At 36.0% G+C, this 26,117-nt stretch overlaps 6 protein-coding genes across 9 annotated transcripts; 4 read left to right on the plus strand and 2 right to left on the minus strand.

The window, feature by feature from the left end:
- Nucleotides 1–813: 813 nt before the first annotated feature.
- Nucleotides 814–4,854, plus strand: LOC110763786 (EamA-like transporter family). 2 transcript variants are annotated; one of them, XM_021966650.2, is made up of 8 exons: nucleotides 814–1,237; nucleotides 2,191–2,592; nucleotides 2,818–3,032; nucleotides 3,218–3,288; nucleotides 3,386–3,487; nucleotides 3,880–3,997; nucleotides 4,104–4,239; nucleotides 4,489–4,854. In XM_021966650.2, exons 1-8 carry the CDS (start codon nucleotides 1,157–1,159, stop codon nucleotides 4,549–4,551), a joined length of 1,188 nt encoding a protein of 395 aa, XP_021822342.1. In that variant the 5' UTR covers nucleotides 814–1,156; the 3' UTR covers nucleotides 4,552–4,854. The 2 variants fall into 2 exon arrangements, with proteins under 2 accessions (XP_021822342.1, XP_021822343.1); XM_021966651.2 differs by lacking the exon at nucleotides 814–1,237 and having other exon boundaries at nucleotides 2,188–2,250; nucleotides 2,322–2,592.
- A 1,332-nt stretch (nucleotides 4,855–6,186) lies between these two features.
- LOC110763788 (ER membrane protein complex subunit-like protein (DUF2012)) lies at nucleotides 6,187–8,707 on the plus strand. The gene is made up of 7 exons (XM_021966656.2): nucleotides 6,187–6,387; nucleotides 6,482–6,525; nucleotides 7,045–7,153; nucleotides 7,315–7,378; nucleotides 7,464–7,580; nucleotides 7,673–7,781; nucleotides 8,203–8,707. The coding sequence occupies exons 1-7, from the start codon at nucleotides 6,293–6,295 to the stop codon at nucleotides 8,292–8,294; spliced, it is 630 nt and encodes a 209-aa protein (XP_021822348.1). The 5' UTR covers nucleotides 6,187–6,292; the 3' UTR covers nucleotides 8,295–8,707.
- A 520-nt stretch (nucleotides 8,708–9,227) lies between these two features.
- LOC110763787 (Galactosyltransferase family protein) lies at nucleotides 9,228–13,090 on the plus strand. The gene is made up of 13 exons (XM_021966654.2): nucleotides 9,228–9,341; nucleotides 9,439–9,570; nucleotides 9,770–9,833; nucleotides 10,078–10,127; nucleotides 10,215–10,402; nucleotides 10,563–10,623; nucleotides 10,732–10,804; nucleotides 11,164–11,287; nucleotides 11,388–11,475; nucleotides 11,603–11,653; nucleotides 12,060–12,131; nucleotides 12,284–12,396; nucleotides 12,728–13,090. The coding sequence occupies exons 2-13, from the start codon at nucleotides 9,446–9,448 to the stop codon at nucleotides 12,748–12,750; spliced, it is 1,032 nt and encodes a 343-aa protein (XP_021822346.1). The 5' UTR covers nucleotides 9,228–9,341; nucleotides 9,439–9,445; the 3' UTR covers nucleotides 12,751–13,090.
- Nucleotides 13,091–13,256: 166 nt separating this feature from the next.
- On the minus strand, nucleotides 13,257–17,526 carry LOC110763784 (Cysteinyl-tRNA synthetase, class Ia family protein). Of its 2 annotated transcripts, none has more exons than XM_021966645.2 (9): nucleotides 17,098–17,526; nucleotides 16,949–17,012; nucleotides 16,444–16,605; nucleotides 16,021–16,191; nucleotides 15,529–15,810; nucleotides 15,252–15,377; nucleotides 14,604–14,807; nucleotides 14,061–14,162; nucleotides 13,257–13,762 (listed from the first exon to the last, which is right to left on the minus strand). In XM_021966645.2, the coding sequence occupies exons 1-9, from the start codon at nucleotides 17,439–17,441 to the stop codon at nucleotides 13,526–13,528; spliced, it is 1,692 nt and encodes a 563-aa protein (XP_021822337.2). In that variant the 5' UTR covers nucleotides 17,442–17,526; the 3' UTR covers nucleotides 13,257–13,525. The 2 variants fall into 2 exon arrangements, with proteins under 2 accessions (XP_021822337.2, XP_021822339.1); XM_021966647.2 differs by having other exon boundaries at nucleotides 16,949–17,016; nucleotides 17,098–17,304.
- A 569-nt stretch (nucleotides 17,527–18,095) lies between these two features.
- On the minus strand, nucleotides 18,096–21,384 carry LOC110763760 (heparanase-like protein 3). Of its 2 annotated transcripts, none has more exons than XM_021966605.2 (9): nucleotides 20,916–21,384; nucleotides 20,193–20,229; nucleotides 19,895–20,078; nucleotides 19,582–19,730; nucleotides 19,272–19,502; nucleotides 18,974–19,163; nucleotides 18,749–18,874; nucleotides 18,548–18,647; nucleotides 18,096–18,447 (listed from the first exon to the last, which is right to left on the minus strand). In XM_021966605.2, exons 1-9 carry the CDS (start codon nucleotides 21,162–21,164, stop codon nucleotides 18,109–18,111), a joined length of 1,605 nt encoding a protein of 534 aa, XP_021822297.2. In that variant the 5' UTR covers nucleotides 21,165–21,384; the 3' UTR covers nucleotides 18,096–18,108. The 2 variants fall into 2 exon arrangements, with proteins under 2 accessions (XP_021822297.2, XP_021822296.2); XM_021966604.2 differs by having other exon boundaries at nucleotides 18,096–18,450; nucleotides 20,916–21,382.
- Nucleotides 21,385–25,098: 3,714 nt separating this feature from the next.
- LOC110763780 (uncharacterized) lies at nucleotides 25,099–25,716 on the plus strand. The gene is made up of 2 exons (XM_021966639.1): nucleotides 25,099–25,156; nucleotides 25,403–25,716. The coding sequence occupies exons 1-2, from the start codon at nucleotides 25,099–25,101 to the stop codon at nucleotides 25,714–25,716; spliced, it is 372 nt and encodes a 123-aa protein (XP_021822331.1).
- The last annotated feature ends 401 nt before the right edge of the window (nucleotides 25,717–26,117 follow it).

The raw sequence follows: 26,117 nt of genomic DNA on the forward strand, positions 1-26,117 counted from the left end.
TTTTTTTAAAAAAAATTTGATCATCCTAGCCATTGAGCTATGTACATATCTTTGACAAATTTTTGGTTACCTTTCAAAAAGTTTGAATAATAAATTAATTATTTTTTTGAAATAGTGCTACTATTATATATTATCTTATTTCTTGATTTCGATCAATCGGTTCTCATCCCACACACTTGATATTTTTTTTATCCAATAATTATAATTTGATATTTATAAGGAGCATCTTTTCTTTTTATATTTATTTATTTTAATTCTATTTGAAAAATTAGCTTTTTCCTCTAGTTGAATACATCTTATTGTTTTTAGTTTTAATCATGCCTTGTATTTGGTTCAACATACCGTCACAACTTAGTGAAATCGAATAAGTGAGTGGGATATGCGATTTATATGGAAATGTCATAAAATTTCGAGGGTCCTATAAATAGATTTGGATTTTATGATTGATCAAGACATGAGAAAAAGAGAAAGAAAGGGATGGAAAATTAATAACACAAAATTCTAAACCAACAAAAAATATATATTTCACTTTTTATTTTTGAATATAAATGATAGTCTAAATTAAAAGGAGAGGGCTCACACACACACCGAAGTTCGAACATGAGACTATTGATCTGTAAATAAATGTACTTTTTCAATGAGTTAGACCCGTTGGCTCACTGTTTTTTTTTTATAATGTGAAGGGAAATAAGGGAAATATACTTTTCCATTGTACAATTATTAAACTTTTTCTTTTTTGTAACATTACCGTATGAAAAAGAAGACATATTTTGTAATAATAAAAATTGAAACTTATAACAGATGAAATAACAACCAAAACGTTTTCAGTTCTTTCTTTGTTGGTCTCAACACTTTCCCTCTCCTTCTCTTTCTACCCGAAATTTAAGATTTCTTTATTTCCTGCAAGAAAGCCAACCCCATTCCCCTTGTCTCACACCAGCAGCCCCGCCTCAACCGGGCCTCTCTCTCTCTCTCTCTCTCTCTCTCTCACCTAAATATACGCCAGATATTGGAATTCGGGACACCCTGTCACCCACCCAAGATCTCATATGCTATAAGGTCGGTGACCAGGGAAAATATCAAAGGCAATTTCAAAGATCTAAGGAGGACCAACCAGATCTTTGAAATTCTTCTGGTTTCTCTATCTGGGTTTATTATGGGTTGGAGATACAGAGCTGGGTTGTTCTTAATTGCTGCTGTTGTTGTCATTTGGGTTACCTCTGCAGAAGTCACCCAGGTTAGAGTCCTTTATTTTTCTCTTTCTAAATTTGTCATAACTATTTTTGGAGTTTTGGGTGAAATATGAATGTGATTTGTATTTTATTTTTTTTGCCTGATGGGTTATGGGTTATTAGGCTTCATGAAAAGATTGGAGTTTGATATGGATTTGTACCCAATTGTGTGCTCTTGCTAGCTAAAGCTTTTGTCTTTGAACTCTTCTAGAAAGGAAGAGAAGCTATTCATATAATGGAAGTTTGGATGTTTGCTTGAATTTATTTAAAGCACTCAGCTTCACCCATTCGAGGAACACTGTAAATATAATATTTTCCAGAACAGAACTAGCATTCAGTTGCATAAGCACAGTCATCTGTCACCTTTGGTATCTAAGGGACTGAAGGACATACCAAAGAAAACACCAGCTAAGATTTAACCTTTTTCTGTTATTGCCTCATCTTAGTTGGTTGGTATTAAGTTCAATCCGAACACGCTACATGTTTAATTGCTTTCGAGTCACCATGCATCATCTCAAACTTAGTAATGAGCGTTTTAAATGATTAGTTGGTAAACCAATTATGACTATTTTGTTGAAGTGAGTCAACAATTGTGACTATTTAATCATCTTGACCATGGGAGAGCTGATGACTGCTTAAACTCAAGCTACTTCCTGAAAGCTACACGGAATTGAGACCCTTTTAGCAGAAGATTGTGTCTAATTGCTTCAAGCGAAATATTTCTGCATATAAGACTTTGATTGCCAATCTATTGGGATCTGATATAAGGGTTTTTTTTTCTTTCCCTTAATATCATTGTGTTGAGATGCCAGAAAATTTATTCATGAGCTATAGAAAATCTTTGATTCTATGTTATGATACGGTGCATTGTATTTACTTATATATTTAATAATACTGTGTGCAGTGCCCACGCTCTATATCTTATTGAGGTTCTAGCTGACCAATACTGTCTCTACAGGATATATTTACAGACTATAAGCAGCCATTTGCCGTAACATATCTTGGAGCTTCTCTTATGGTAGTATACATCCCAATAGCATTCATTAAGGATTGGTTGTGTAATTTACTAAAACGTCGCTCTTCTAAAAGTGGTAAAAATGCAGAAAGTATGAATGAGTTTTCTGCTGGATTTAGTTCTCCTCTAAAACACAATGGAGGGCAGAAAGACTTTGAATTGGAAATTCATGGGTCCTTGACCAGAAAAGACAGTGATGCAGACCTTTCACCTTGTGCAGAAGCAATACCTTTGGTTTCTAAATACAAAGATGATTTAACTGTGCCGAAACATGATAAAGAGGTTACTGCAAGGCAAATTGCTACTTATGGGTTTTACATTGCCCCTCTCTGGTTTTTTACAGAGGTAAGGAACTTCCTAAAGCTACTTTATTCAAGAATACATTTCGATTGAATTTGAAGTGTTACACGTGTCCCAGAAATTTCCTTGCAGACATGAAATTTTACATATATATGTGTTTGTCTAATGAGATGCATTTCGTGGAAAGGTCTATTCATTTTTTGTGGAATTGATAATATAAAATCAGTGTGAAGGACATCAAGAAAATTCTTATTCTTTTTTTTTTGGTAGTATTTTTCAAATGCTGCCCTTGCACGCACAAGTGTTGCAAGTACAACAGTATTATCCTCGACTTCAGGACTCTTTACTCTTTTCGTTGGTGCATTCTTGGGTGAAGATTCTTTAAATATAGCAAAAGTGGTGGCTGTCTTTGTCAGCATGGCTGGTGTAGCCATGACAACTCTGGGCAAAACTTGGGCTACAGATGAGTCACAACTGAGTGCTGCGTAAGCTTTTACTCCATCTCTGTTGCTGACATCCAAATTATTGTTGACTTCCATTTTATTTGTCTCTTCCTTGATGGAAGATAACATATCTCTTTACATACCAATATCATCTGTTCCCGATATTATGCATCAAATTGCTCTATGTAATGCATGTTTTGGCATTGACAGTTAATATTTTTGTTCAGCAATGGGAAACGCTCTCTTGTTGGAGATCTTTTTGGCCTTCTCTCAGCCATGTCATATGGTCTATTTACTGGTTGGGAAATATATTTTTTCATTTATATCTTGGCATTCTTTTTTCCTAAATTATTTTGACATTAGTATTAACATTTATTTTACCGTTAATGATATAGTTCTCCTTAAAAAGTTTGCTGGTGAGGGAGGAGAAAGGGTTGATGTGCAAAAGTTGTTTGGGTACATTGGACTTTTTACACTTGTAGCATTATGGTGGCTTGGTAAGTGTTGCTTGAGATTTAATGCTTTCAACTATCAATTACCAAAGTTCACGAAGAGGGTTCTTTATGCACACAATGGTTTCCATGTCCCCAGTCATCTGGGTTCTTTTGCTCTACTTTACATAGGAATGCAAAAGCATCTATGCTATTCTACATAGCCTGTCTGTAAGAGGAATTTACTTTTTTTAATTGTAATAAGTGGTACAGTAAGAGGCTATTTTTATGGCATTACTTCAGTTTTTCTCCTTGTGAATATGATATCTAGAAATCAAGCAAGGCACAGTGCTAGCTTGGTGGAAATATGTCTGAGGTTCTTAAAAAGGAAAGGCAATCTGTCACTTCTTGACTGAATAATCTTGTTTTTCTCTTCTTTTTATTTTTTATTTCTCCAGTTTGGCCATTGACAGCATTGGGCATTGAACCCAAGTTTACGATTCCTCACTCTGCTAAATTGGAAGAAGTTGTTATTGCCAATGGCTTTGTTGGAAGTGTACTCTCAGACTACTTCTGGTATGTTAAAACAATCCTTTTTTCAATCTGGGATTCCCACACTTGCGTTGTCACATGTTTTAACTCCCACTTCTCTATTTGGCTAATAATAAAAAACTTCCTACAGGGCGCTATGTGTTGTGTGGACAACTCCACTGGTGGCCACCTTGGGCATGTCGCTCACCATCCCCCTCGCTATGGTTGCTGACATGTTCATCCACGGCCGTCATTATTCAGCAGTTTACATACTTGGGTCTGCTCAGGTATGATATTATCATAACTATGCATATAGCATCTGTAGTTAGTAGTTAGTAGTACCTTTGTAAAACTTTGTTCAAGAAGGCATTTCATTTTAGCATTTCTAACTCGCTTTTGGAGGAAATGATGTCTAGGTCTCTATATTATATTACCAAGTTTTTCATTCAATGCTGTCTGATGCACAAGATACACATTCAAACTTGTGTCATGTTGCATCTATGAACTCTTTACGTTGCATTTGTTGTATGTTGCAGGTATTTGCAGGATTTGTGATAGCAAATCTTTCAGATTGGTTCTCGAAGAAACTGGGGTTATAGCATTTTATTGAACACTGCTACTTGCTTAGTTTGGCAATTCTGATTCTTTTATGGGGCCAAGTTTTCTCTTTCCACTCTGATCGGTTGTCAAGTTCTTGAGTTTACCAGGAAGGAAGTTTCTCCTCAATATGGGTGGTTGGTTTGTGTGGAGGGAAAGTGAGGGTGAAAATATAATGTTGTATCCTACTCTGTGTAAATCAATTCTGGGGGTGAGGTTTGTCTTTTCACCATCATCAGCTTTGAGTGTGAGCCCTGTATGTAATAAACCTTTTGGGTTGAAAAAAAATCTCATTTTACGCACCTTCTCAATGTTTTTTTTTTCTTCCCAATTCCTTTTACCTAAAAAATAATTTTTATATTATCACGCCTCCTCCCATTGTCTTGACAATTAATCTAAATCGTCTATTAGAAATTCAATAGTTCTTCCATATTGTATAGCTCAAAAAATACAAATTAGTCTTTGAATTTTTAGTACAGGATTTGGATAATTAAAAAAAGAAGATATTTAGTCATATACCCTTTCTTAGCACTAAAACTATAAATAAATGCTACATCATTTAATTTTTATAAACAAACAAAAAAAAAAATCTAAAAAATGACAGCTGGCCTTATTGAATTTAATTTTGATTATTAAATTACTTTGATGCCCTATTGAGTGTTTTGGGTTTTTTTTATGAGGTTTTGGAGTTGGGTTTGTTTTAAGAAATCAATGGTAGTTTTGTAATTTAAAAGAAGTTAAAAGCCTTTTTGTTATGTTGTAAATAGGCTTTAGGTGTGTTTCTAAAGTCCATTTCATGTAAGTTTTTTTTTTAAAAATTTGGGCTCATATATTAGGTATAATAGTGAATCTCCCTTTAAAAAAATCCAACATTGCTAACACAAGGAAAAAGTCTACATAAGAGTTCAAATTTTTTGCTAACATTTTTAAGCTTGTCAAAGTGCGGAGTCAGAAATTTTCAAAGGGTGGGCTAACTAATTTTTTATGGATGACTTGCAGGCTACTAGCATAAATTTAGATTTTTATTATTATAGAAATTACAAAAAGATACAAACTTAGAACTAAGAATTGAATCATGAGTGTTTTAGCCAGGGATTTTTTTTATAAAAAAAAATATTAATTGAGTTCGAAAATTACCATAGGATGCTTATAGTGTAAGACCCGTGTCTTGGGGAAACAAGAACGGTGAGCAATCCCACATTGCTCGGGGAGGGAAAGGTGAAGTGCTTTAAATATATGGGCACTTCTCTTCCTAGCATGAGGCCTTTTAGGAGCTCACTGGCTTCGGAGTCATGGGAACTCCGAAGTTAAGCGAGTTAGGGGCGAGAGCAATCCCAGGATAGGTGACCCACTGGGAAGTTGCTCGTGAGTTCCCAGAAACAAAACCGTGAGGGCAAAAAGGGGGGCCCAAAGCGGACAATATCGTACTAGGGGAGTCGGGTCGTGACATATAGGCCTACTCAAACAAACATTAGCAATTCGTTTCAGTTAAAAAAAAATGGATTAATTAGTACTTTTTAGAAAAATGGAGTGTAGGTGGATAAAAAGGAAGTGGGAATATCATTTAAAAATAAAAATAAACAAAACCGATTTGAATCAGAATACTATATAGTATACGGGCCTGATTTGGCTTCTACTACACTAATCTACCTAAGTGCGTAACACCAGATCGCGCAAAACTCTTCGAACAAACAAGTCTCTCTCTCACTCTGAAACTCTCGCAGAAGCTCTTTCATTGTTGTTATGGCGCGGAGCTGGCGATCCAAACCGGTGATTCTCGTGCTTTTCATACAGCTCTGCTTTTCGCTTATCTCTTCGTCGCTCGCAATTTCTCCCGGGTAAGATTGAAAAGTTCTTCTCTTTACCCAAACGATGCATCGTCGATTTTGAAATTAATTTCTTTTATGTTTCTGCTCAAATGATTTGTTGCAGGTCTACTGATGGGTACACCATCCATGGTCGAGTGAAGATCCACAGTATGTATTTCAAATGAAATTAGCTTGCTGTTGATTGTTTTTAATGGCAAAGTTTCAATCTTGTATTCAGTCATGGTGAATTTTCCATGTCAATCAATCGATAAACTACTTCAAATCGAGAATTTGAATGGAAAAGGAAGGTTTAAGCTGTGCAATACTTTAACTTTAATTGCTTTTTTGTGTTGGGATGTCTGGATACATGTCAAATCTGATTGGGGCTTGTGGAATAGGGCTGCTTGTGTGGTTAAATTAATCAGTTTATGTGTGGCCTTAAGGAGTTTTACCCTGATTTGATCAGTGAGAACTAGCTCAATTTTTTTTGGTGCTTTGCTCTAGGTGGGTTAGTCCGGATTACCCTCTACTTTTCAATCACTAATATTGATTCGAAACACTATTTTTTCAAGTCCAAGAAAAAAATTATTTAATGGTTGCATTCTGCTATTTAGTTCATTCACCATCCCTCTCATCTATAATATAACCGCATAGCTCGTGCCCGTTATTGACGAATTTGCTCCTCAGGTATGGGGGCGAAAGGATATGGCCTTTACCAAAAAACATCAAATGTCAAAGTCATACTAAATGCTGGTCAGAGTGTTACCTTTCTGAGGCCTGATGGATTTTTTTCATTGTATCCTATTTCCGTTCTTATGATAAGTTCATTTCTGATACCATCTTTTGTGTCAGCCTTTATGTTTATGTATATTATATTGCATGTACTATAGTATATCTTCATGAAATGAAATGCCAATTACTAGGCATACAATATTTCCTTAATGTGTTTACTTAAAGCCATAATGTGCCTGCGGGGACTCATCTGATTGAAGTCACTGCAATAGGCTATTTCTTTTCTCCGGTGAGATTCTTGTATCTATAAATCAACTCTTTTATACTTCTTGAAATGAAATGATCACAAATCTGATATTCCCATGCTTGCGTAGGTCCGAGTTGATGTTAGTGCCAGAAACCCAGGCAAGGTTCAGGCAGCACTGACTGAAAATAGGAGGGGCCTAAATGAGTTTGTTTTAGAGCCATTGAGAGAGGAACAGTATTATGAGGTTGGTTTAGATTTTCACATTCTTTTTTATACATTCACTATTTCTGTACCATTATGGATTTTTGACCTCATGTCATGTTTATCTCATTATAGATAAGGGAACCCTTCTCCATAATGTCTCTTGTAAAGAGCCCAATGGGTCTGATGGTTGGATTTATGGTAGTTGTTGTGTTTCTGATGCCGAAGTTAGTGGAGAACATGGGTAAGTGATCTATGCTTGGTATATGTTTTAAATTTTTCGTCCATGGGCCTGAGACTCTGGTTTACTTTAGATTTACTTGCATCAAAATGACTCATGGGGACGGCATCCTATTCTCTTTTTATACATACACTATTTCTGTACCATATTTTTTTCTGACTTGGACATGTAAATTTTGAATTTTTACTCCTTAGATGGCTTTACACAAATTTATAAACACTTGGTTGTTACCATTGAATTGTTGTTTTTTCATCTGTATGTGGATCACTTACGGTTTTATCACTTCCTATGGTGCATTTGTTCAAAAGAATCCCATTTGTGTTGATATCACACATGCCCTTCATACTCATGCCAGTGACTAAATATGCTTATTGATCCCCGCATTGTCGGAGTTACTCAATCAATCTTTTTATGTTAACGACAGATCCTGAAGAAATGAGGCGGACACAAGAAGAAATGAGAAACCAAGGGGTTCCATCGCTAGCGAGCTTGTTACCTGGTGCTGCGAGGAGTTAAAAACTGAAATGGAGAAGTATCAACCTCCTCTTCAGGTGGACTTCTGATTTCCTGCTCAGGAGCTGAGAGATTGTGTATCATTATGGTTAAGAAAGATTTTCCAAGAAAGATTACGAGATGCCAGGACTTCTCTCTCTCTCTCTCTCTCTCTCTCTCTCTCTCTCTCTCTCTCTCTTTTTGTTTTTATTTTTTGGCTTAGAGCCTGATGTTACAATGCTAGCAATGCATTTTTTTTTCTTTTTAAAGTTATGTATTGATAATGCAGTTTTACATTGATGTAAACATTTTGGGAGTTAGGTGTCTCATCTGAGTGGGTTGTGATGCTGACAACCAGCAGGCCGTGATTAACAATGTATTAGTTTTTGTTTGCTTATTGTTAGATTTGCAATTCAATGAAAATAATTTTTCGCAGATGTCTAGTATGTTATCTTAAATTGTGATTTATGATTGCATATTCAAACCATAATCAATGGTGACAAGAGAAAAAAAAAGTTCATTCTTCAACTTAAATTCCTTTCTCAAAAATCAACCGTAAAAGGATATTCGTTAGTATGCTAAGAAAACATACAGAATTCGACATTTTTTTGCTTTAATTTTTTACATAGTAGGTGTGAGCAAAAAATTGGTCGAGCCGTTCAAATCAAATGAATATGCTTGGTTCAGTTTGGTCGAGCCTTTTCTTTGCAAGGGTTTGTAGCTCAAGTGGTTAAAAGCATTTATAATGCTCTTGATGTCTTAGTTCGATTTCCCTTCTCCTCAATATTGCTTATATCAAAAAACCTAATCGAACCAAACCGTAATTAATTTGATATAGTTCGGTCTCGCCTAGGAAAACAAAAATATTCAAATCCATTTGGAGGCCCAATATTCACAGAAAATCAGGACATTCTAGTTGGGCCTAGAAAGTAATCGCTCCATTTAATCTCTTTCTCTCTCTCTCTCTCTCTCTCTCTCTCTCTCTCTCCCTGAAAATTCAAAGTTTTTGTTTTGGTCTTCAGTTAGTTTCTGGATTTCAGATTCCATACCATATTCAGCTTAATCTAATATGTAAGTTTCATAATTTCTGTCTGAATCAGCCACTAAATTGCATCTACAAATTTCGTGTCCCTCTATTGCGCTGCTCTTTCTCTCTCTACTGCTTCAGAATTGAAATGGAAGGCTTACCCACAACGACGAAATCAGAGAGGCGATGGAGATCGAAGCCTCTTCAGACGTCCAAGCCATCTATCCTAATGGCCTTCTTCTCTTGCGTCGCTTGGCTCTACGTCGCTGGCCGGTGCGTTCTTAATTGCCTACGAAATGTTTCAAAAATGAACTTTCAGCTTTAATTTTTAAACCAATGCCATGGTTAATTTGAAACGTGGAGTTTCAATTTCTCAGCTTTCTGTTTGATCTGATACAATTTGATGATTTGATAGCATTTTAAGAATGCATGGTTATTATAAAGTTGATGACTTGTTATTTGGGACATCCAGGTTGTGGCAAGATGCAGAGAACAGAACAGTACTCGCTAATCTTCTTAAGAAGAACTTAGGCCAGGTTCCATTCAAACCTTTTTATTTGAGACTTTAATTTTTTTTTTTTTTTGTACCATTAGACCTAGGAAGACATTGATTCAGCTCAGTTTAACAATTTCTAGGTAAGAAAAGAATGTTCAAGACTCAAATTTCTTGTTCAATTTCCTTTTTCTAAGTTAACCCAACAACCAAAATGACATGGTGACAATTTATGATGCCTGTTTGAATTCAATTTAACTTTAGTGATGTTTCTGTCCATCTGTCAGAGACCAAAGGTTCTTTCAGTTGAAGACAAGTTAGCAGTCCTTGGATGCAAGTATGCTCCTACTTTTTGTTTCCCTCGAATCAGATTACGTGAGTTGTGCCTTGTATTAGTTTTGGTATTAATGGTAGTGTTGTTCAGAGACCTGGAGAGGAGGATTGTTGAAGCTGAGATGGACCTGACGTTGGCCAAGAGTCAAGGGTACCTCAAGAATCACTTGCAACAAAAGGTGTCTTCTTCTGGCCAATTGCTCGCTGTTATTGGAGTTTATACTGGATTTGGTAGTCATTTGAACCGAAATATGTTTAGAGGGTCTTGGATGCCTAAAGGTCAGTTGGGATTTCTGATGGAAACGTATGCGGATTTACAATGTGTGCTTGGCTTGAATTCAGATGAATTGTTGATCAGTCTTAATACTTACACTCATGTGGCTTGAATAATTAAACTGGTTTACTAACAACTACTGGATTTTCCTATCGGCCTTTGCAGGTGATGCTTTGAGAAAACTAGAAGAAAGAGGAGTAGTCATACGCTTTGTAATTGGTCGGAGGTTTTTCCTCGCACTTTAATCCCAATATTAGTACTATTGTAACTGCTTTAACTGTGGTAATTACTATAGAGACACTCTTCTCATAATTTTTTCACTTTGAACTTGCAGTCCCAATCAGGGTGATAGCTTAGATCGCAATATTGACAAGGAAAGTCGGTCGACAAAGGATTTCTTGATTCTTGTAAGCAATAAAATCTCAGTGTTATTAAAATACATCTGGTTCAATATTTTACCCCAGGCTTTACAAGTATTATCGTCGTTAAAAAACTGTAATATAATGATATGTTACTCATAAAACACTTTTAAAAATCTTCGGAATTTTTTATAACTAAAATATATTTCAAAATTTTGATTTTGATTTTTTACAGAATCGAAGTGATAGATATTTGATGATTTGGCTTTTATTGTATTATCTTCATAATTTGTAATAAACCAAAATTTCTGCATTTTTGTAGTTGCAGGTTACCTCTTATATATGGATAACTTAAGATGTTATGAATGTGAAAAATAGAGTTTGAATATGTGCTATTATTATATTAGGAAGGTCATGAGGAGGCTCAAGAAGAGTTGACCAAAAAAGTAAAGTTCTTCTTCAGTACTGCAGTTCAAAATTGGGATGCTGAGTTTTATGTCAAGGTCGATGACAATATCAATCTTGATCTTGGTAGAGCTTCGTTTCCCATAAATTTGTGAGCATTCAAGACTAAATTTTATCAGAAATTTTTTGTACATCATTTACAACAGCTTTTCCTGACCTAACACAGAGGGGCTAATTGGACTTCTTGAAGATCGTCGTGCTCAAGATGGTGCTTATATCGGTTGCATGAAGTCAGGAGATGTGATTTCTGAAGAGTATGTACTTTACTATCCTACACCTCTGTGCAATTTGATTGTACTTTTCCAATTTTATTTGCAGAGCTTGAGGCTGATAAGGTTACTATGATGCAGCTTTTGACTTTGAAAATGTTTTAATTTGCAGGGGAAAGGCTTGGTATGAGCCTGATTGGTGGAAATTTGGGGATCAGAAATCGTAAGTGATTGAATCTACTGAATAAAACAGCATCTAATGGGCATTGCATGCTGTATGCTGTGTTGATAACTTGATACAGACTGTGCGGACACACACAATCCTGCTCTAGTAAAGAGTTTAAATAGGGAGGTCATTTGAGTTTTTAATCATGGTCATAGAAAAAATCTGATGGCCAAAGATTTGCTACTTACTAGGGCCTTGTGCATGTGTGTGTGTGTGTGTGTGTGATGTCGACTCGCCAACATGGACTGGTCTAGTTGCTAATATTTTCAGATTTGGTTATCATTTCCACAAAAAAAATTTCCTTCCAGGTATTTCCGTGTGTGTGTGTGTGATGTCTGGACTGGTCTAGTTGCTAATATTTTCAGATTTGGTTATCATTTCCACAAATTTTTTTTCCTTCCAGGTATTTCCGTCATGCAGGTAGTTCACTCATAATACTATCCAAGAACTTAGCTCAGTATATAAACATAAACAGGTTTGTTGTGAATGTTATAAACAGATTTTTATTTGGATATAAATGTCGTTATAAGCTATCAAGCTATCAGAATGAATTTGTTAGACTTATTTATGCAATTCATTATCCTGTGAATAAATCACGGTCTCATTTCTGTTTACTTTCATATGCAGTGCATCTTTGAAGACTTATGCTCATGATGATGTATCAGTGGGTTCATGGATGATGGGTATCCAAGCCACGTATATAGATGACAACCGCCTTTGTTGTGGTAGCATTAGACAAGGTAAATTTACTCCATGCTTTGTGTTGTTTTTATAAAAAAAAATAAACAAATAAAAACCTCCCATATCCTGCTCACTGAAGTTACCTCATTTTCGTAATTGGATTACGGGAAAATAAACAAATGTACAGATGTTTTCGGGTCTTCTAGCTTGAAAGAAAATACTAAAATAGAACGCAAAGGACACTTTAAATTGATTTAACCCCTTCCCCAAAGAAAAAATATTTATAAAAAAAGAAAAGAATACCCTTAAGGTTTAGGTCTTTTGGTTATGTTTGACTTGATGGATGCAACTTGTGTTGACAATTTCCATTTAACCCTTCCAATTTTCCAGACAAGGTGTGTTCTTTGACTTGATCAAGGGGATATAATCTTTTGTTCGAAGAGAAATTGTTCTGGTCATGCAAGTTTTGCACGAGCATCAGAACAATGTTCAGAGCATGATGGCCATATCTATGCTTCACTAAGGTGCTTTGAAGGTTGCAAAGGATTTGCAACATCATTCTTTTATATGTGAAGATCGGCTAGAAGTTTTCTTTTCATTTTTATATTTAAGTGTAAACGGATTGACTAGACCGCCCACTGCATTGGGTGATAGCTGCTGAGTGTGAGTGATAGCTTGGATACTTTTGGATGAATTGGATGTATTATTTGTTTTACATAGTGAATAATATTAAAGCTTCTCCCTTCTCCCTTCTATTTCTGTGCAGTCCTTGCTCTCGTGTTAAAAGAGAGGGCATTACTGTTGGACCGCTGATTGGTCTTGTAGCTCCTCTATTCACTGTATTCAGATTCCCAAAATTGTATTTACAGACATCCAAAGTTTCACAACGTTGATTTCAAACGCATCAGCAGAGAGGAAATATGTAAACTGAGTTGATAAAGCCGAAAACCATTCATTGACAAGCTATAAAAATTGGGAACCAGACATGGCCACCAAAACTTCATCAATGCTCAATCAAACTTCTTCTCATGGTTATCAAACCTGGACTTGAATTTACCTTTTTCTATCATTACATTTGGAAACCCAAAACCGATATTTCAGAATCCCTTACGAAAGAAAATTGTAAGTACCCTAATCCTATATGGTATGATACTGGCAAATTGTAACAATGCTGATAACAGGAGCCATTTAAGTTATTGAAACCTGCTGCTCTTGAATTGCAAGAGGTACGGCTGGTCTCCATGTTGTCCCATCTGGGCTGTCCATTAGAGCAATCCCCACAGCAGCTAAGTCTTTCCTAATTATATCTGATCTTTCATACTCCATGTTCTTCCTTGCTGCAGTTCTTTCATCAATTTTTTGCAATACTTGATCTTCTGTTAACTTTGCACGCTTCAAGGCTTTATCCCTCAGCTGCTGCAGAATCTGCAGCATAAAGAAGTTTTCATCTCCTATAATAAACCTTATTGAACAAGAAAAATAATTGAATAAAGGGTTTTCAGATTTCGGTCTCCATGACGCTTATTGGGATTGATTCTTTTTTATCTCGTAAGTTTCCTAGACTTTTCGGAAAAGGGGTCAACTTTTGTCCAGGAATCAAATTATATTATACAAATATATGAATATGTGTCACTTTATGGTAAATTTCTAGTAAAACGCTATAAAAAAAAAGTGTCATGAACTCATAATGCAATGAGTAGTAGTATCGACACAACTTCCATACCTCAGAGTAACTTTCAGGCATCAATCCTAAAGTGCTCAAAACATTCCTAAGTATCTTCCCAAAAGCTGCAAGCGACTCTATCCGCAATTCTTGCTTCTTCCCCTGTATAAATTTATAAATTACAAGATAGACAGAGCTCAAGAAAATTTGAGAAATAAAAAGAAAAACAGAGTATTTATATCATTAGTGAGAAAGACGATCATGTTTATGCAGCTGGGAGAAGAACCACAGAGTCAGAATTCTCAAACTATTAATACCATGTTAGCAACTTTTTTGTTTGGTTGGTTCCTAGGTTCAACACTTTTTCTTGGTTAAGGTTGAACACATTGATTTACAAATTTCTGTTTATTCTAACTCAAGAGATGCTTGGGTTCAATAACCTTTGAATCCTTATTTGATATGTAAACGAAACTACCCCTAAACGTATTTTGTACTGCAAACCAAAATTTACATCATATCCTAAACATAAAGAGTTTCTAAAATGCTGTATGCCACATTCGGTTAATTATAACAATATTAAACTTAATGAGTATGACCCAATACCTTACGAGTATGTAGCAGATCATTAATAGTTTTTAATGGGTCTGATAGTGCAGCCAAAACAACAGGAGTGTGAAGATCATCTGACATTGATGTTACAAAAACATTATAGAAGTTATTGATGCTGTTCACTGTATCAGGTGGGATGGTATCTTTCAGGGTAACCACATCATGCTGGCTTAGCGCACTTTCACAATCATGTAATGTCTGCAACAAGAATAAATTTGATCAAAAGAGTAAAATGGAATCAATATATGAATAGATAATAAGACATCTCTAGATTCGGGAAAAAAACCTCAAGTGTATAAACAATTTAAAAAGTTCTCAACATTTTTTAAATCCTGCTGGCATCTAAAACAAAATATTCACATATATAAAACTACATCTTCCATCAAGGACCCAAAGCAGACAGATTGACCTGAACCACAGCAGATCGGAACAGACAAAAATTAACAAATGTGATCCACAAAGTTCAGGTGTTTCTCCAGCAAAAAAGAAAACAAACAAGTTCAGGTATTTCACTCAGCATTTTACATATGCGATGTCTTTACATTCATGCGTCTGTGTGGTGTTGGCTGGGAGGAAGGAAGGGCGGGAGAGAGAGGAGAGACAGGCTTCTTCTATCTGCAGAGAAGTAGGATACTATGGTACCTGATAAATGTAGAAAATCCGATCTGAAGCACTTTCAAGCTGCACATCAGAGTAGTTGATTGGAGACTGATAGTGGGTCCCCAACAAGAAAAGTCGCAAAGCCAGGGGATGGTAAAGGTCTATAACCTGCAAGATCCAATATTTACAACAAAAGGAAAAGTCAGATGAGACTTCGATTCTTAAGGCTAGAGCACTGACCCATGACAAAGGAATGTGCCAAAAAATGAAAAAGAACGAAAAAAAGTGTGACCACTTAAGCAGAATGGAAGCCTTTTACCTGCCGAATTGTGAAAAAGTTTCCAAGGGATTTGGACATTTTCTCTGAGTCAACAGTGACAAAACCATTGTGTATCCAGTAGCTTATATTACTGTGGTTACATGCAGCACAACTCTGAGCAATTTCATTCTCATGGTGGGGAAACACAAGGTCCATCCCTCCACCATGTATGTCAAAAGAGTAACCCAGATAAGCAGCGCTCATAGCACTGCACTCGATATGCCATCCAGGTCTACCAGGGCCCCATGGACTGTCCCAGAAGGGTTCTCCTTCCTTTGCAGTCTGTAAACATTAAAACATTACCATAAAATCAACATCCTACCCAACCATGTTATACAAAATGTTGCATATGTCATTGTGTATGCATATAAACAAACAAGTTAGAATGCTTTATAGTAAGAACATGAATCAGCTACGCGCCAGGCAGCTTTATCAATGAAAATACAATGTCAAATTTGCCATCATTTTTCTGATAGTTATTACAGACACTACCTTCCATAGGGCAAAATCAGCAGGATGTTTCTTCCTTGAATCAACAGCAACCCGCTCACCAGCTCGATTATCTTCTAACTTTCGCCCAGATAGACGTCCATAATCTGGGAACTTTTCAACACTGAAGTACACATCCCCATCAACACTGTAGGCATATCCATTTTCAATAATCTGCCCAGGGAGCACATCAAGAAATGGGTGTGAGAGAGAGTTAAATGTAAATCATGAGAACAGAAGCATTTGCGATGCGTCTAATAAATATGCATCATAACATAAACAGTTGTACTTCTATGATCTCCAAACTTGGCAAACTATCCAGTTCAATCCTATAAGACTGCACACTCTTTATGCCAAGACACAAGGTGCTAAAAGCCTAAACGTGATATTTTCAATAGATTTTGAAATATGGGTGCAAAAGAGTACCTGCTTTATCATATGAAGGATCTGTGGCATATGATCGGACACTCGTGGTTCAGCAGAAGGAGGCAGGCAATGAAGATAGACCATATCTTGACTGAACTCCTCGCAGTATCGTCTGCTCAAACTGATTGGATCCTCCCCCAACTCCTTTGCTCTAGCAATTATCTACAGAATTTGAAAAGTGCAGACTCAGGTATCCTGTCATGCCAATGTGGAAAGTAATGGGTACTTGGCATCCAACTTTTGTAACACAAATTCATCAAGCTGTATCAGTACACTTCAGAACTACCAACCAAACTTAGAAATAATCCAGGAATACAATAAACAACAGAACATGATGCATAAAACTACTGATAACCATAGCAGCAGGGAAATTAAGTTGTACAATGTGAATCAATAAATCCCATGTAACATAACAAAGATTATCATTTACAAGAAAAAAGAAAACCCATCACCCAAGTCTGAAGCTTGAAAACTGGAAACATTTAAACAAAGCAAAGAAACTTACTTTGTCATCAACATCTGTGAAGTTCCGAACATAAGTGACTTGATATCCCAAATGCCTAAGATATCTGCCTATTTCTCAAACAATGAGTCTCAAATCAGCATTAACAAAAACCCAAATGAAGAAAGTACACAAATACAAGAGAGATGGACCTGTACAGAACATCGAAGGTAACATAGACCCGAGCATGGCCGATATGGCTGAGGTCATAGGCTGTTACTCCACAAACATACATGCCTACCTTCCCTTCAGTTTTGGGTCTAAACACCTCCTTCTTCCTGCTGATTGTGTTCTGCAGCCACAGCTCCCTAGATTCTGGACTCCCCCATTCACCACCTACCCCAATCGATGGCTGAGAGTGGCTTGAAGTACTCACGCAACGAATTCTCCTTTTGGGCTTGAACAAGCTATGAAAACGGTGGGTTCCAAGTTGAACCATCCGAATGGAGTAGGGGATTGAGAACAAGGGTCTGTAGAACTTGAGCAGAGTGCTCATCTTGCTCTCTCTGTCACTGAACGTTTTCTGCGAGAGAGTCTCTGTTAGCGCTTTATCTACAAAGAAATAAGTGGGCCATTTTGTTGGGGGCCTGGGTTGTCAATGCTCCATTTCATACACATTTTATTTTATTTTCACATATATTCTACCAAATCCAAACTTTATACGAGTTATATCACATCTCTCCATTTTTTTACTTAATAGTTAACACTCAGTTTTATTTTTCCGTCTCCTTTTGTTTTAAAAAAATGTATATCACTTGGTTTTATTTATCATTAGGTTTTTACTCTAAGAGTTAAGCTTTGATTTACATAATTACATGGACAACTGTCAGCCGTTGATGCGACCTATAGACTGACAATTGATAGTTGCACACACAGAGGTGATGACTTGAGAATTTGTCATTATTTGAAACATCGTGCCAGTATAGTCGTCTCCCAATATCTTGTGGATCAAACTTGAGACTTACAACCAACTTTTTTAGACCTTTTTAGTACTCATAGATTGATGAAAGTGATGAGAAAGTATAAGAAATACATGCATTTCACCCGTTAAGAAGGAGGCCTTATTGTTGCTTGGCTTTCCAAACTCTAACTCTATTCTGAATTTTCAAATTTTCATTTTATTTCCCCCCCCCTCCCAACAAAAGAACTATACAAAAAAAACCCTACTTACAAGCCAGCACAGTTATGCTGGGAATGTGAACAAATACAATAGAAAAAGGTGCCACGGTTGTGGGATCTGATGACCCTACTGTTATTGGTTCCAAGGCTGGGATGTTCCCAGATGAATCTACACTTAATGCTTTCCCATTTAGAAGCATTACTTTGCTGTGCAAATCCCCATCTTTAGCTGTTAGGTGGTATTCTTCTCTTACATTCTGGCTAGCTTTAGAACCCTGCAGGCCTTGAAAATTCAGATAACTGAGCCTGCCAGCACTTTCAGTCGAAACTCGGACTTGAACTGTAGTGTTACTGTCTAGGTTGATGAGGAGCACTGTGATTCCCTGCTGCATGAATTAATCATGAAATTAAGCTTAATGGATTAGCTAATTAAGCATAATCTTTTTATTACTTCATGTGAATTTTTTTCCATTTTTTACTTACTGTCTTCTTTGAACAATGAGCATAAGCACGTAGTTTCTTTGTCCCAGGGAAGCTTGTAGACAAGACCTTATTTCCCATCAAACGATGCCAAAGAAGAGCACTGTAAAAAAACACATACATTTGTGACATGGGTTTGGTTTCTTTCTTTGAAAGAGAGATCATTAGGAGTGTTCTTGGTCTTCATGATCTATATGTACTAACCTGTAGTAATCCGGATTCGGTACGAAGGTGTTAGTGTCAAGGAGGCCATAATTGCCACCAATCAATGTTTGTCTGCAATATGTTTTGGTATCATAAGATGCTGACATTCCGAGCTGGTCCAGGTACCTGTTTGGTTAGTGAGAGAAATGCACAACCTCTGTTAATCAAAATGTTTGGATAGAAGAAGTAGAAGAAGAAAACAGTTGGGATGGCAAGCTTAATTACCAGAAGCTAAACACAAATGCATTTGTTACAAGATTATGGCCACTGTTGTAAGCACCTCCTGATTCACCAACCCATGCCACTGCTGGTGTGTTTGATTTCTCAAGAAGGCTTTGTAGGCTTTGGAAGGTCTGGGAAATACCATCAAGAACAGAAGGGTCTAGAATCTTTGGAATAAGATCACCAGCACTACCTTTAATTAATATTAGCAAGGAAAAAAGGGAAGTGTTATTCAAATGAAATGAAATTGCTTAAAAACACTTGAACCGAGACCAAGGTATTGGCTTCAGAGTTAATTTACCTGGACCAAGGTTGTATATGTGGTGGGTGACTACTTGAAGAGATTGAGGTGTTTTATGAATAAACTCTGTGAACCAATTTTCATCAAAGAACCCTCCTGGTGCCAAGACTTGTGGCTTAGCTTCAAAACCTGCATAAACATTTTGCACTATGCTTTGGAGAGATTTCGTGTCTGATGCATATTGGCCTGCAGCAACTCTTGTTCCAACTCCATTCCCACTCAGTTCATTTCCTGATCATAAGCAGCCAGCTCTACTTTGTTAACTTAATTTCCAAGCATGGCTTAAATTCTCATGTGTTCAAGTTCTTACCAAGCTCCCAACCATGGATTCTGTATCCCTTTTTTACTGTATATCTTATTAGAGACTCAGCATTGCTTGAGTTCCAAGCACCCACAGCAACTCCTTGGGAGTTTATTGTCCTGCCTCTCAGTGCATTCAACCCAAATATCACAACAGCCCTGTTTTAGAAGCAAATTATCATGACGGTTTACGGGAAAACGTTCTCTTGTCAGATTGTCTAGCGGAATAAGCATTTTTTTGGCAACATAAGTCCGTAAGAGAACATTACACATGGTTTATATATAATGCGTTCATCAGGACATATAATAAGGGGAATATTTACCCAGTTTTGTTGAAGAAAATATTTAGTTGGTCCCATCTAGACATTGGCAAGTAACCTTGAGTGAAACCAAACAACTCTGAACCATCTTTGCGAAATGAGGTAGAGGGTTGTTGGCTTTCTTCTGTCTGGTATATGACTTTGTCTTGCAAGGTGCCGCCCAGCCTAATTTTCAAGGGTGAAAATGCTGCAATAAAATAAAGGGGAGAGCTCTGTCAAGACTGTTATGGATTATATATTATATATAGTCGTTTGTGTGTGTCTGGTTGTTATGATGAGTTCAAGAAAATGACTCCTTTACCTTTTATAGCATTCAGAAGTATGGCATTGTCAAGATCCTACCAAAAACCAAAGAAAAAAACAAGGAAATACATATTAGAATAAACAAATAATATACTTCTGAAATTAGAAAAAGATGCACGTAGATAAGCATCATCTTGGTTAAAAGTTTTAATTCCATGTTGAGAATAGAATCTTGGGAATTTTTCAATAATCAATAATACTAGTCGACAAGGAAAAAGCTTGGCTCCTTAAGATTGAGGAAGAGTTCCTCCTTATGGCCAATGTGGTTTTGACATGTGTTAAATAATTATAATATTCTTTTTACTTTTTTGTTGAAACTTTGTCAATGTTGCTGAAATTTGACAAGCATTAAAACCCAATTGGTTTTAAGGAGGAGCTCCTCAATCTTAAGGAGTCAAGTCATGCTGTTGACAAAATGGTAACCAAAATGCTATCTTAAGGAACAGCTGCTATCTACTTGCTCTTCAACTTACAGGGGCAAACTGAGAAGGGCGATTTACAAGAGTTGGGTGGTTTAACAACATCATCAAATCAAGCTATGGATTGAAATGAAAACTCCCCTTAACATAAATTTAGCTGTGCAATAGTATGAAGATTAGGAGATTAAACCCAACAAAAAGAAAAGAGAAAAAAGCAAAATGAGACCTCTATTGGATTGAATATGCCTTGATGATATTTTGAGAAGCCAAAAAAGAAAATGTTGGGGAAGCTGGTGGCTTACAAGATTAAGAAGAGAAGCAGAGCCCCAGCTACAAGTTCCATAGTCACATTTCTGAGGAGGCCACCAATCAATTGTGGCACAGACAAAGTCATCATCTATAAAACCAATAGCAGCTGTTCCATTGACAAAAAGGGTTCCTTCAGTGCTCTGTGAAGCCACAGAGATTGATGACTTGTGGCTGTGAGTTGCCATGTACACCCAATAGCAAAGCAATGATAGAATCACCAGAGAACGCATTATTTCACACATGCAACCAAGAAAAAAAAAAATCCTATGCTTTCTCTCTGTCCCTGTATTGGTGTGTGATGAGGAGGCCTTGCAAGTTCTGCAGGCTTGGTTTTAATGGTGGGATTGGATCGGATTGGCATTGGTTGTAAATTTGTAAAGTTGGTAGAGATAGAGAGTGGACAGGTACTATAAAGGATGAGAAGATGCTACTGGGGAAGCTTGTGAGCGAGTGAGGCACTCATTTTCGCTTTCAATAAAGTCACAGTTTAATTAGTCAATGAAGCATAAAAGATAAAAGAAAAAACAATTAAACAAAACTCAAGGTATTAAATATTTATTTTGGCGAAGATACCAAGAGAGTCTGAAAATACAGAAATATTTGAAAAGTTTGAGAAAATTGTGTTTAAAGAAAAGTACCTAGGAAATTTCGTTGAACGAAAAAACAAAGAAAATAAAAATTTGGAAGATATTGGAAGCATCACGTCATCACCAAACCCACTAAGGATGAGAAATTTTTGTGTGGTAAGAACCAGCAACTGCACCAAGGGTCTCTTTCTAGTCGCATTTGACGGCTCTTACATAAAAACCAATCAATTATTCAACAATGCCAACGGGATGTAGGCAAGTGAAAGTGGATATTAACTTGCAAGTCTTAAATTCGACCCTCATGATGCCTCGATAGTGTGTGTAAGAACTTCCCTTCCCCATCCTAACTTGGGCAAAAATACAAAACAATTATGCAACAATTTTTCCAGCCATTTCATCTGAATATTCAATATCTCTAATTGCAAGATACTTTCAGAATCAATTATGAGATGCTTTTCTATTTGAGATCAAATAGGCAACCAAGGCAGGTGAATCTGTATTGCGTTTGGTAGTCTTCAGGGGAGGTAGGTCCTCCCTCCTCCAATCTTTTAGGTACAACCTGGGTAACCTAACCCATCATTTGGTCAAAGGCTCTAACAACGATAGGAGTTAAGAGGGAGTAACAAGGTCCCATCTAAATGAACCCCTTTCTATATGAATGATGGGACTTGATGCCAAAAGTAACTAATTTGAGTTTGGGGTAGGATTAAGTTTTAGGGTTGGTTTGGGATCCATTGTCTATGACGGGGCCAATTTCATAAGAATTAAAAAAGAAAACAATTCCATAATTAAACAAAGAGACGCCAAACTGTAGCTCTTTTTTTCATATTCATCAAGCCATGTCTTTCCCATATGATTAACATTTCTTGGCAATCCCTAATGTTCAATACTGCAAATATGGACACACGGGTTCCCACATGTACCTATTATTGTAGCAAGTTATTTTGATTTTGCATCATTTAAACTTATAATCAAATTCAAATTAAACGAACCCAGCCCCTAAAAAAAAATATTCTACAGTTAAATGGACACCAGAAAAAAAAAAAACGTTACTCTACAGTGACAAAACACACAAGAAAAATCAATCTACAAGGGATCAAAAGAATAAAACATATAGGAAATATAACTCCCCAATATTAATGAACGGGAGACGCTTGCAGAGGAAGGAAGAAGAACAAATAAATAAACTTGGCGTTTATTTAGGATTTTTTTTTTGATTTTTTAATTTACGTTTTTTTAGGAAATATATTTGTATGTTTTAATTATGAGAAAATCCAAACTAAAGAAAATTTGCTTGAATTAATAATTAAATGGCATTTTAGGAATAATGGTGAATGGAAAGATAGGATTGTGTTTTTCAAATTTACATGATGAGTGAGAAGATAACGTGGATGGAAAAATAGGACAGGAGTTGGAAATAGCAGCATTCAAAATTATGCAAATTGACATATAAACATTAAATATGATATGTCACACAAATCATGCAAATTGAAATTCATATTTAACTTAGTGGGATTCATCTTTAATTGCCATATAATGGGTGGTCTTCCTTCAAAGCAACCTTGGTCTTAGAGCTTGCGGCAAATTGTGGGTCTTCTTCTACCAAGTGGGTTCATTTTCTTATTGAATTAGATTTAGAGCCTAAAGGTCCATCTCCTCATTGATCATAAATTGTTGTTTACCAGTATGCTTGTGAATGGTTGATGAAATTAACAAGTCAACTTGTTGATACAAGCAACCAGGGATGGACCCAGGATTTCAAAATGGGGTGGGCTAAATTTTAGGTTCGGCTAAACCTTATAGGGAGGCTTATAGAATTGATCATAATATTATATAAATTTAATTTAAGAACATATCATTTTTATTTTATTTATTTCAAGAGTCCAATTTTACACCAACAATGCCAACAACAATTGATTATATATGCTTAAAATTAACATTAGTTGACAACACACAAATCATATTGCAGCTTATTCTTCCTGTTATTATATGTCTTTTATACTAACTATAAGGAAAGAGAAACACTCTGGTGGGCTATAGCCCAGTTTGTACATACTGCAAGTCCGTCCCTGCAAGCAACACAGGGGCAAAGAGAAGTCGAGCACCAAATTTCGCATGAATGCTCTTAATCACTTGAATTACAAGTTGTACGTTTAGAATATTAATTTCTTTTTATGTGGAGCATTGTTCTGTTACAGAACATTTAGCTAATTAATTTGAACCATGGGCTTGGGTTGGGCTGCACATTTTACTCAAATTAAAATATTATTTTATTACATAATGTTTATTGTTTTATTAGTTTTTACACATTAATTGAAAAATAATAATAAAATAATAAAATAATATCTCAAAGTCAAAGAGCCAAAAATAAACAGCATGAGAGAAAAAATGTTATTCATTTTTTCTTTCAATATTCTCAATAGTATATTTCATGCAAAGCTTCCATCATTTATTACCGTATTGTTTCTCTTGATATTGATATTTTCCTTTGATTGTTCAATATTTTCAAATTCTCGTCAACATCATCGTTATAAACAAGGGCGGCCTTGAATTTTCAGTGACCCAAGGCCAAGAATTAAAATGAGGCCCTTAATTTCTCTTTGCATGTAATCATAGTTTTAAAAAAAAATTCTACACATGTATTTTATTTTTGGGCTTAATAGTACTTTAATTGAACTAAAATAACAAATGCAAACCGTCATATGGTTGACAACAACAACAAAAATCACAAAACTAGAAGAATTAAACATTTTCTTGACGGAAGTGTTTGATCAATGGCGCATATTTCTTGTTCCAAAGTCAATTAATAATTTTTAAATGTGGGCCTATGTGTTATTAAAGATTTGGAGTGATTTTTATTTGGGCTTTATTTTGAACTCTCCAAAAATTACATTTATAATGGGGCCTCAACATATTACTTTTAATGCAAAATTCTATAGCGAGAGCCTTAGATGAGGCCATATTTCTTAACCGTTAAATTAAATTGGTTAGTTTGATCCAATAATTAAGAGATATGACATCTTCTAAGAGCCTTAAGGCCCTCACTATAAAATGACTGACTTTTAATATACAAATATTAAACATTTGGGGCCTCTTGTTCAAGGGCCCAACCACATGGCCGGCCTTGGTTATAAATGGTTAACTATTCAAGGTCTTAGAAGGATTAATTATCATAAAATTAGTGAAAAATAATGTACTATAAAAATAGGGAACTATTATTGACACTCAAAAAACAATTTCATGCACTACTTTCTTATAAAAAGAAATTGCAAATAAAAGAGTGAATTATAAAAAATAAAAAAAATTGGAGTGCCAACGAAAATATATTATGGTCAACTAAAATAAATAAATATGTTACATGCTCTGTTTTTGGTTGCATAACAAAACACCCAAAAAAAAAAACAATGTATCTCTTTAAGGTGTTGACCACCATATTTGTGTCATTAGAACAAAGCAAATATTGAAAGATGTAATTTCAGAGCGGATTTATGGCGTTACCAAAGTCATCTGTTAGAATTCATAATCCAGTGAATATAAATAAGAACATAATCCACCACTAAGGATCTCGTCACTGAAAAATTTCTTAACAATGGAAGCCATTGCCAAATCCTTCATTCTGGTTCTTCTTTTGAGTCTCATTAGCAAAGGTAAAAGTAGTAATGTAGTGTTTTTACGCATTGATTTACTTCGGCACCCGGAGTGCATCTCAAATGACTTAAATTTGAGACAACTCCTCTATAATAAAATTCTTGCATATGCAACCAACGTTTATAACGATGCTCCATAAATTTAAGACAACTTCTCTACAGTAAAATTCTTTCATGCAACGAATGTATATAAAGACGGTTTTTCTTATAGTAAGGTTTCACATATTTCCTTCATCAAAATTGCAGGGTTTTGTGCTTGCACTTTGAACAACATTAACATTGGCACCACAAGAAGTGGGAGAGAGATAGGAGGCAAGCCAGAATGGAATGTGGTTATGACCAACAACCGCGCATTTGCTCAAACGTCCATAGTTTTGAGCTGCAAAGGGTTCCAGACTACAGAGCCTGTTGATCCAGCAATCCTGAAAAAGCAAGGTGACGTGTGCCGCCTCATCATGGGCAATCTCTTGGATGCTGATGCTTCTGTCAAATTCTCCTATGCTTGGGATCCTCCTTTCCTTCTATTGCCTAGCTCCTCTGTTATTACTGGTGGCTGTTAATGAGAGGAGGCCTAGAAAAAAGTTAGAAGCTTTTGAAAAAAGTGATTTGAATTCAACTTGGGATTTTCGTTTCTAATCTAATGTAACAGAAGCAGATATTTACATGCTGCAATAATATATAATAATGCTCAGTTATTTACATTATTTACAATCTCCCAGTTTGACTGTTTAATGACAGTATTTTTGGATTATGCCACCTTCATATTATAAAAAAATAGGAAATTGTCTAACACATTGACGGACACCCGACGCAAATTTGACTTAATCTGGCCAACATTTTTGTTTAGAGAATCCATCTATCGTGTTATGGGATCCGAATCCTCTGCTAGGATCTAATTGGCTTTAATTCTAAGCATGACACATCAGTTAAGTTTCATTCAAAGGCTAAAAACGTGACCCAT

Source organism: Prunus avium, chromosome 1 (genome assembly GCF_965620075.1).
Source record: "Prunus avium chromosome 1, drPruAviu1.hap1.1, whole genome shotgun sequence".
NCBI classification, from domain to species: Eukaryota; Viridiplantae; Streptophyta; class Magnoliopsida; order Rosales; family Rosaceae; genus Prunus; species Prunus avium.

Excerpts from the sequence above, each read along its gene's own strand:
- LOC110763787 (XM_021966654.2), top strand. The coding sequence starts at position 9,446 with ATGGAAGGCTTACCCACAACGACGAAATCAGAGAGGCGATGGAGATCG. Across the intron at positions 11,288-11,387 it reads CAATATCAATCTTGATCTTG|AGGGGCTAATTGGACTTCTT; the intron begins GTAGAGCTTCGT and ends GACCTAACACAG. Across the intron at positions 12,132-12,283 it reads CAGTATATAAACATAAACAG|TGCATCTTTGAAGACTTATG; the intron begins GTTTGTTGTGAA and ends TTTCATATGCAG.
- LOC110763786 (XM_021966650.2), top strand. The coding sequence starts at position 1,157 with ATGGGTTGGAGATACAGAGCTGGGTTGTTCTTAATTGCTGCTGTTGTT. Across the intron at positions 3,998-4,103 it reads GTACTCTCAGACTACTTCTG|GGCGCTATGTGTTGTGTGGA; the intron begins GTATGTTAAAAC and ends AACTTCCTACAG. Across the intron at positions 4,240-4,488 it reads ACATACTTGGGTCTGCTCAG|GTATTTGCAGGATTTGTGAT; the intron begins GTATGATATTAT and ends TGTATGTTGCAG.
- LOC110763760 (XM_021966604.2), bottom strand. The coding sequence starts at position 21,164 with ATGTGTGAAATAATGCGTTCTCTGGTGATTCTATCATTGCTTTGCTAT. Across the intron at positions 20,079-20,192 it reads ACTTCTGAATGCTATAAAAG|CATTTTCACCCTTGAAAATT; the intron begins GTAAAGGAGTCA and ends ATTTTATTGCAG. Across the intron at positions 18,648-18,748 it reads CCGAATCCGGATTACTACAG|TGCTCTTCTTTGGCATCGTT; the intron begins GTTAGTACATAT and ends GTTTTTTTACAG.
- LOC110763780 (XM_021966639.1), top strand. The coding sequence starts at position 25,099 with ATGGAAGCCATTGCCAAATCCTTCATTCTGGTTCTTCTTTTGAGTCTC. Across the intron at positions 25,157-25,402 it reads TTTGAGTCTCATTAGCAAAG|GGTTTTGTGCTTGCACTTTG; the intron begins GTAAAAGTAGTA and ends TCAAAATTGCAG.
- LOC110763784 (XM_021966645.2), bottom strand. The coding sequence starts at position 17,441 with ATGAGCACTCTGCTCAAGTTCTACAGACCCTTGTTCTCAATCCCCTAC. Across the intron at positions 16,606-16,948 it reads TCACAGATGTTGATGACAAA|ATAATTGCTAGAGCAAAGGA; the intron begins GTAAGTTTCTTT and ends CAAATTCTGTAG. Across the intron at positions 16,192-16,443 it reads TCCTTCATATGATAAAGCAG|ATTATTGAAAATGGATATGC; the intron begins GTACTCTTTTGC and ends CTCCCTGGGCAG.
- LOC110763788 (XM_021966656.2), top strand. The coding sequence starts at position 6,293 with ATGGCGCGGAGCTGGCGATCCAAACCGGTGATTCTCGTGCTTTTCATA. Across the intron at positions 7,154-7,314 it reads CCTGATGGATTTTTTTCATT|CCATAATGTGCCTGCGGGGA; the intron begins GTATCCTATTTC and ends GTTTACTTAAAG. Across the intron at positions 7,581-7,672 it reads GAGAGGAACAGTATTATGAG|ATAAGGGAACCCTTCTCCAT; the intron begins GTTGGTTTAGAT and ends ATCTCATTATAG.